The sequence below is a fragment of the Medicago sativa genome, chromosome 1, assembly GCF_051527215.1.
Source record: "Medicago sativa cultivar Bolivia chromosome 1, Bolivia_mono, whole genome shotgun sequence".
NCBI lineage: Eukaryota > Viridiplantae > Streptophyta > Magnoliopsida > Fabales > Fabaceae > Medicago > Medicago sativa.
In genome coordinates, this window is record NC_140749.1 from 5,126,787 (window position 1) to 5,135,933 (window position 9,147).

The following is a 9,147-nucleotide window of genomic DNA, read 5'->3' on the forward strand; positions in this document are numbered from 1 at the left end:
ATCGATTTTCTTAATGTTTGTGTAGAAACCCTTTTTTCCGTAATATTTTTGTAGAAACCTTAAACGATTGTTAATTTGGAACAGATAGAATATTTGTTTGTCTTGGATCATTTGTCATTTTAAAATATCAAACGTTAATTACATTTTTCAAATAATATATCATTATTTATTGTATTTCGAAACATCTAATTATCCAATGTCAAAAACAAAAAAAAATCTAACTATTTTTAACAAGACTTCTTTAGTAAATAAAACTTATTTTTTATCATAAAAATTAGTACACTTAGTAATATTTTTCCATAACCTTAAACGACGGTTATTATGAGATCAAAAATCAAAATGTAATTTTACACATTCGAGCTCAACATTTCGCAAGCCTACTGGATGTTATAGACAACGATATGAACTAAAAAGCAATATCATAATAAATATAGATAGTTAAATACATTCTAAGAGACAACATGAATTTACCGACATGCATAAAATGCATCAAGTCTTTTGTGATTCTTACCACAACATATACATCTTCATTGAAGAATGATTTATCTTTCTCACAAACGTGAACGTTGGCAGGTAGATGGGACAGCAGCTAGCTATTAAGTTTCACATTCCCATTTTGATGATCAAGACCTTCCTTTCCAACCCCAGATATACGAACGTGCATCACATAATCAGAAACGAGCTCAAAAATACAAGTGTCACCAAAATTGATGTCATTATCACGAACAAAGGCATTCCATCCGCCACAAAAAGTGTGAATAGTTGTTTCCCCTTGAACATATGGGACGGAGTTCACAGTCCAACATTTGCCTCTTGAATTGCGAAGCGTAACTTCTGTATTGCAAGCAGGGAGATGTGCAGTAGAGAACTGGCATGGGATTTTCTACAGAGTAACAAGTTTCAACAATGATTTTAAACACACATGCTGACAATAATTAGTTGTGACAATAATTAGTTGTGAAATGTGTATTACCCACCAAAGTGTATGATCCACAGACATTGAACTTCTTCATGATTTTCACAAAATATGGAAATGGGGAAGTGAAAGCTTCAGCTACTCTTTGTTCGTCGAGTGCAAACAACATTTTCAAACTATCATTAGCCTGGGAGCTTAGTCCATCATCAACATGGTGTTTCCTCGGTACAGCTGTCTTTGTTTACAGTTAAAATGGGACTGAAGTCATAATTTGGAAGGTAGAAATTTTTTAAGGAAAGTATTCAACATTTATCCTTTGGGTTCTTTCTTTCACTATCAAAGTAACACAATTGTAATTGTCCGAAAATTGAATTATATTCTTCTCTTTTTACTTGTGAACATAAAATACTGAATATGAATTTGTTGCAGAAACTTAAGATATAGATCTACATTGCAATAAAAATTACCATCTACTGGGCAAATAGAGGAAAAACCATACCCGACTTTTTATGGGCAGCTTTTGACTTGGGGGAAAGCCCTGCCTTCTTCGAAGTATTTGAAGCTCTACCGGATTTCTTTAACTCAGAGGATAAAGCAGCTTCTTGACATATCTCTGACAACTTTTTATCTAATAGATCAACTTCCGCACTGCACTTTGAGCTGATTTTATGTTTCTTCGGCATAAATCTGGAAGTCTTATGGCTAGCGACTTCCTGTCTTGCACTAAGCATACTACAAGCTAGTTTTCCAACCTGGGAGTCTAACCCATCTTTTCCAACCTCATTGATGCGAACACGTAATTCACACTCACCTATAAGTTCGAAAATACAGACATCTCCAATCTTTAGGCTATTGCCACGAACAAAATTCAACCATCCTCCGCATAGAATGTGACTTGCATGCAATCTAGTTCTGGGAACAGAATTGACGGTCCACTGTTCTCCCTTCAAATTATGAAGAATAATCTTTATCTTGCAGTTTGGAAGATGATCCTTCGAAAATTCATATGGAATATTCTGCATTGTGTCCATTATAAATCGGTATTAGGAAGAGCTTCAGTGTGAATGCCAAGCACAGGGAATGGGATGAAAACTTCACATAACAAATAATACACCCAAATAAACTTAAAACAAAAAATATTTGAGAAGGAAAGTTAAAATTGCAATACCGTTGAATAAAAACATTTAAGGGAAGGAGATTGTGATAACAATAACAATTGGTACTTCTTGGAGAAATACAGCATTGTAATTGCATAGAACAGAAGTCAATGTGTTATGTCATAGCAGTGGAAAAGGTGTCGAACTTAGTGAGATGTAGAAGCTTGCTTGGGTAGAAGTTTAGAAGTTTGCCAAGCACCATCTTCGCTAGGTATTGAAATATCACTCCAACATGCATTGAAGTGCAAATACAAGAATAGTTCAAATCTACCAAGATTGACTCATTAATTAGGATGGAATTATGGATGGAATTTTCATTGAGATCATCTTATACTTGTAATCTATGCATCTGAAATGCTTTAATCCATGCTTACCATCCTCCATACATAAAAGTAGAAATATTGTTTGGATAAAAATTAATATAATCCAACAATATCAGTTTCTCAAGCAAGTGAAACACCACACGAGTTACTTAAGGATGAGGGCGGAGAGATAAAACAACATTATTTGGGAGGTAAATTGAGAATCACAAAAGGGAACAACTCACCAGAATACGTGGACGTTCAACATTGAACGTTTTCATTATTTTAACAAAATATGGAAAAGAGGAGGTAAATGATTGGGCTATCTCTTTCTCATCATGTGGTGATAACTTAGACAGTGAAGCTCCACTGAGAATATCATGGCCATCTGCCTTCCCACTTCTATTCAGGATGGCTGCCTCTGCGAGGAATTGAACAGTTCAATCATGAGTTTTAAACAAAAGGACAAGCTTTGGTATAAATATAAGGATTTGAATGCAAAATACTCTTTCCTAGACAAGTATCAGTTTGCTAGGGAAGATCAAATGAGTTTTAATACATATTTTTTAGACCCAGAATGAAATCAAAGGCTGTTGTAAATAGTGTATATTTGTAATTATTTCTAACAATTGTATTCCTTTAATTAATCAAGCCCATTAGCTTTAGAAGAGCCTATTTAAACAAATTAGTTCTTGTACCCTATTCACAACGATGAAATATATCGAGATTGTTTGTAACATTCATGAACTCATCAAGATCGTTTTCCATCTCCGCTTGATTACCCATGATTTCAGTAACAGCATCACTACGAGACTTCGGAACCAAAGGAAACCCTTAAGCAACCATTAACCAGACTTTATCCCGCTGTTTTGGTCCTCCTAGCAAGCTCTGCAAGGCCATATGCCCCATCTCACTACTGATCTCTCCTTTTAACTCTAGAGGTTCCTGGTTAAATTGGAAACGCATGGTCTGCTGAGGCCAATCTACCCACACGCAGAGACAAGTTTCTTAGAAATAAAATTTTGGGTTGAACCACTATCCTCCAATAAGAGAATGCGAACTCCTAGTACTCTCTCTCTCAGTTTAATTGTCCGAACCTTGCCATTCCTTTCCACTAATCCGGCAGGTAGGACTAATTTGTTGCAAACCAGAAACAACAGAAGCAAGAAATTAAAGACAAACCGGGAATTACAAATGGAACGTGAGTATTTATTGATGGTAAAAAAGACACGCTGAAGGGATAAACCCCTACTACCCAAATAGCAATGCTCTACAAAGACAAAACACGCAATTCAATGGCCAAGCAAAACAATGATTCTTCCATGATACCCTCTATCTCTCCACAGCTCCCACCTCATATAACTAAATCCCCTACTAATTCTCACTTTCTCTCCTTGCCACCTCTCATTCTCTCTTTTATAATTTCTTCTCACCTAAACTCTCCATATTTTGGGCTTATTCCCTTTGTCACTCAGGCCCATGTCATCTGCGAAGGTTAAGGCCCTATCAAAAAGTATGTTATTTTTAAATAAAAACAAGTGACATAACAAAGTTATAAGCTAATACATCATATATATGAACCTCAAAATAATTCATGATTCAAGTCATAGATCAAATGACAAAAGAAAAGTGGTTGGTTTCGCAAAGTTGACAAAAAAAGCAGTTCACTACTCCAAGTTTAGGTACAGTGTGATTCATTAGAATGAATCGGAATTTATCATAGTGAATCAGGTTTCAGTATGAGGTGCATGTCCAAGTAGAAAAACACTAGAGGTTCATATTGACTGTGTTCAGATTAGTATAGAATTGTGATATGACTCGCATGTGTCGCAAGATACTGATAACCATGCTTATGACCAATATAAAAACAGGAAAACAAACTAGTTTGGACAAAGTTCATAGCAAAGCATGTGCAGTACAAAAAAGCATGACATCAGAAAGTTATAGTTACTAAATAATTTAGAATTAATGTCGTAAAAGTAAATGAAAAAGAAATATTTTAACCTGAGTTTTCCTTGTTACAAGCCACCCAATCAATTGCTCTCTCGCCAGAAGTAGCTGTTTTTGCTTGTCTTCCCCGCTTCTTACTCCGGCCAGGCGTAACTTCATTAACAGACTTCTTGGTCTTTTGGTTGGTTGTATGGGAGGGAACCGCTATAGTGACTACATCAGAAAGTTATAGTTACTAACTAATTTAGAATTAATATAGTAAAAGTTAAGTGGAAAAGAAAAAAACATTCTAACCTGAGTGTTGCTTGTTATAAGCCACCCAGTCAAGTGCTCTCCAACAACAATTAGCTGATGTCGATGATCTTCTCTTGCTCCTTTTTCCGGTTGGTTGGTAGGGAAACTGTATAGCTGTGGTCTTAGTGACTGTATCAGCTATGAACTGCTCAGGGGAATCAGATTTGACACCAGCATTAAAAGTCTTTTCATTGGTAGTTTCAACAGGTACAGCTAATGGTGTTCCTATATTGTTAAGATCCTGAAATTTCTCATATAAACCACATTCAACACCACCATTAGAAGCAGTATTGACTTCTTCAATAGAATTGTTTGTTTCCTTTGCTTTGCTACCCCCTAGTTCAGTTTGAGTATGGCCGCATTTTCCGACAAAATAAGAAGCTTCTTTCTCACAGAAGCTTTCTCCATCAAAGATCAAAACATCAAAGTGTGATTCACCATTGTAATTAAAGACAAGGAAATCATTATCTTTCAAAGAGTGATCGTTCACGAATCGTTGCCAACCGTCCACGAAGTAAACGGTATCGTCTCTAGTTATGAGCCCTATTTTCCATGCAACACCACCGGGACCTTTAAGGGTCACATTTTCTGGCAACTTCTTATTTAAATTGTCTGAAAATGTTTTAGGAAGTGCCTGCAATAAAAGTATAAATTTCAATTTGAGATTAAAAAACTTTGAGCTGAAGAATCTAAGAGTGATGTTGGTCGATTAATATATCTACCTAAAAGCTAAACATAATTACTTGCTTGAAAAACAGCCATTAATCATCTTGATATCATGATTTACATAGATAATTTTGCAGAGCAAGGAAAAGAATAATAAACCAAGAAAAACTACACTAAAATCTCTTCATTCACTTCCTTTTCTTTTCCTTAAAGCCACAAAAGCATGAACAGTGCTTAAATGTAGATGCATGGTTCCTCTATTGCAATGCAAATTCAAAACAAAGTGTCTCAGCGTATCCATTATTCGGAAAGGATAAAAAAAATAAAAAAATCTACAACCAATGTCACAGTTCCCATTATTTAAAAACAAGCATATCTATATGTATAAAATATAATAATCATGGTTAAAAAAGAAAACCTTAGCAGAGTATTAAATAATAAAAAAATTATAAAAAAAAAACTGAAAACTTTCTTCAAAAGAACTAAGTGCAGTTAAAGGAATTGTAAAAAGGGCAGCCCGGATCACTAAAGGTCCTGCATATGCAGGGTCTGGGAAGGGGTCCCACCATTTTGGTGTTTTGTACGCAGCTTTACCCTATTTTTTACACAAGAGGCTGTTCCCACGACTTGAACCTATGACCTTTCAGTCACGTGAAAACAACTTTACCGTTGCGCCAAGGCTCCCCCTTAGTTAAAGGAATTGTAAAAAGATAAAAAAAAATTAAAAGGTGGGCATAGTAAAAAAAATATAAATAGAAAAAAGAAGGTGAAAAAAAGCATGCACTCAACACCCAAATAACAATTTAGAAAGGTTTCATTTTTATTTTTTCAATTATTTACAACATGAAAGGAAAGAGTGGTGTGAAAGAGGAAAAGGAGTACTAACAAGTTGTTGCTTAAAATCTTTGGGAAGAAGTTGGGTGAAATGGATGAACTGAAAATGGGTCCAGTAAATGTCTTCCTCCCATGATTTTTCAGGCGAACTGCATTCAACACCGCCATTAGAAGGAGTACTGACTTCTTCAACAGAATTATTGGAGCTTTTTCCCTTGTTACACCCTTGTTCAGTATGAGCTTGTCCACATTTTCCAACAAAATAAGAAGCTGCCTTCTCACAGAAACTATCTCCATGAAAGATTAAAACTTCAAAGAGTGATTCCCCATTGTACTTAAAGACAAGGAAATCATTCTCTTTCAAAGAGTGATCTTTCACGAATCTTTGCCATCCATTTGTGAAGTAAACGGTATCATCTCTAGCTGTCAGCCCGACATTCCACACAACTCCACTAGGACCTTTAAGGGTCACATTGTCTGGCAACTTCTTCTTTAAATTGTCTGAAAATGTTTTGGGAAGGGCCTGCAATAAATTTATAGATTTCCAGTTGAGACTAAGAAACATTGAGTTGAAGAATAATGTTGGTAGATTAATATATCTACATAAGAGCTAAACACAAGTATTTTCTTGAGAAACAGCCAGTAATCATCTCAAGTACATGACTAAATAGATAATGTTTGCAGAACAAGGAAAAGAATAATAAACCAAGAAAACCTACGCTACAATCTCCTTTTTCACTTCCTTTTCTTTTCATTTTTTGCCCTGTTGTGAATTCAAACCACTCGTTGTTAAAACCAACAAAAACAGTGGAACAAATATCAATGGCAACCAAACTAAATAGTCCAAGCAAATAACGATTCAACACAATCAAACCAAAGACAACAATATAAAGAGCGTAGAGAGACAAACACCAAGATTTTTTACACAGTTAGGCCCAAATTGACCTACGTTTAGGGGAGAGAGCCGCTCTCTGATTCACTATCAACGAGTCATTACAAAGATACAAAAGAGTTACAAAAAATTAGCCTCCAATGTTCAACATGAACATACCCTAATTCCTACCTTTTCTCTTTCTCTCAAGAGAGTTGCAAAATTGACCAAGAAATATCCCCAATTGATCACCAAGAGAAATCCCTAATTTCTCTCATTTCCTCTCTGAACCCCTCACTTCATAATCACTCAAGAAAACAAAGAGAGAAAACAAAGATTTGAGCCTCGCGCATGAACAGACTTCCAGAGCAAGATTTCACTCTCCCCCCCCTGTGCCTTTTGTTTTAGACAAAATCGTCACATATTGATTTTAAGGCATAAACAACAAACCACAAAAGTTTGATTCTGTTGGGTTTAAAGTGTGAGTGGTTAAGTCACACATAGCCTATGAACGAGTAAAATATATAAGCAATGTGACCCATATACCTCATGCCTTAAGGTTTTGGGTGGTGTCACCTCTCGTGGTCATGGAATATCTGCACCCGTTGTTTCTCCCGTACCCCCCAAAATCCCCAACAGATTCTATTGCAATGTGATACGGATTGAACTTAAGTTCACCTCAAAATCATGGCTCAAAGGGGAAAATTGTCCAATCCTATATAAATTCTCACACCGGGTTCATGACTTCCAAGTTCCAACGTGGGACAATGCAAAGCAAGTTGGTTCATGAAGGGGAAAAAAACAGATCTACAACTAATGTCAAAGCTCCTGAGCCATTATTGAATAACATTAACAGCATACCCAAAAATCAAAAGCTCAAAACTCAGTTAAAAAAAGCTAATTGCAGTTAATTGAATTGTAAAAAGATACAAAATTTAAAAAGTGGGCAAGTCAAAATAATGAAGAAAAACGAAATGAAGTGCATGCACTCACAAGTTGTTGTTGAAAATCGGTGGTGGTTTGAAGAAATTGGATGAAATGAATGAACTGAAAATGGGTCCAGTAAATCTCTTTCTCCCAAGATTTGCTGCTTCCACCTGCTCCTCCCATCTTCGAACGCAAGACAGTGAAATTGTTGAAAAGTGCGAGGTTTTTGTTTTATCCAGAGAAAGTTGCAAGCTGTTCTGGACGAGAAGAGAAAAGGTACAGGCTTTAAGCCTCAACAGTTCACGAGGAAGATGAATAGTACCAAAACTGAAAATATTTAAGTGAATTGGGTCCGAAAGAACTTACCAGAGTTATGACAGATCTCAAGGGTTTAAAAGCCTCGACAGAAAGAGTGACGTGATAGATGTTTTTTTACATATGTAAATAAGAGAATTTTTTTATATTAAAATGATGAGTATAAGATAATTAAGTGCTTGTTTGTTTTTGTGTTTAATATTTGTTAGCTGAGTATTCAACCTATAATATTTGGAGCTTCTGAAATTTCACGAACATTGGGACGTGAGAGATGATGCATCACCGCTAAACAAAACATACTAAATCAATTAGAATATCATCCCCAAGACACTGTTTTAATTTTAGAGATTATTGAATTACAATATGCAACCCATTTTTTTAAAAAAAAAAAAAAAAAAAAAAAACTTTGTTCCAAGCCAACCAAAGACTTCAAATTACGGCCGTCTAAACAAGAACTTTTGAAACGCTTATCCAAGTCAAGCTCTCATGCATGCATAAATATGTCGAATACCCTTCCAATTATTTATGTTGTCCTTTCAAAAAAAAATTATGGCGGACTATAAATTATATGAGAAAGGACAAGTGAAGAAGAGATTGTTACTAGACTCCATATCGGTTGAGTTAAAAACATAAGGCATTAAGGCATATCATGAATGGTAGACATTATTCCTTTTCTAGCCAAAACATCATTTATTTGTTGCTAGTATCTCTTTAGTTGCTAGACATTAAGGCATATCATACAAGATTTCAAGGAATCTCCAAACCATAATGTTGGCCTTAGACTGAACATCAAAATTGGATTACTAGATTGGACATTTACAGGCGAGACCAATATGGAGAACACTTCTTATTCCCATGCCAACAACGACCTCCTCACCCACTTACCACTAACCCAACTACCCATAGTTGCCTGCC

At 35.6% G+C, this 9,147-nt stretch overlaps 1 protein-coding gene across 4 annotated transcripts; it reads right to left on the reverse strand.

Annotated features, from left to right (window-relative positions):
• Nucleotides 1-292: 292 nt before the first annotated feature.
• On the reverse strand, nucleotides 293-8,281 carry LOC146951962 (B3 domain-containing protein Os03g0620400-like). 4 transcript variants are annotated; one of them, XR_015032860.1, is made up of 8 exons: nucleotides 7,984-8,281; nucleotides 6,172-6,642; nucleotides 4,620-5,253; nucleotides 4,380-4,538; nucleotides 2,621-2,796; nucleotides 1,416-1,932; nucleotides 978-1,151; nucleotides 293-883 (listed from the first exon to the last, which is right to left on the reverse strand). XR_015032860.1 is itself a non-coding variant. In XM_085756872.1 (8 exons), the coding sequence occupies exons 1-8, from the start codon at nucleotides 8,098-8,100 to the stop codon at nucleotides 590-592; spliced, it is 2,538 nt and encodes an 845-aa protein (XP_085612998.1). In that variant the 5' UTR covers nucleotides 8,101-8,281; the 3' UTR covers nucleotides 403-589. The 4 variants fall into 4 exon arrangements, 2 of the variants coding, with proteins under 2 accessions (XP_085612998.1, XP_085613005.1); XR_015032861.1 differs by having other exon boundaries at nucleotides 403-883; nucleotides 974-1,151; XM_085756872.1 differs by having other exon boundaries at nucleotides 403-883; nucleotides 978-1,147.
• Nucleotides 8,282-9,147: the final 866 nt, after the last annotated feature.

Excerpts from the sequence above, each read along its gene's own strand:
- LOC146951962 (XM_085756872.1), bottom strand. The coding sequence starts at position 8,100 with ATGGGAGGAGCAGGTGGAAGCAGCAAATCTTGGGAGAAAGAGATTTAC. Across the intron at positions 6,643-7,983 it reads CCGATTTTCAACAACAACTT|GCCCTTCCCAAAACATTTTC; the intron begins GTGAGTGCATGC and ends AATTTATTGCAG. Across the intron at positions 1,148-1,415 it reads AGCTGCCCATAAAAAGTCGG|CTGTACCGAGGAAACACCAT; the intron begins GTATGGTTTTTC and ends AAACAAAGACAG.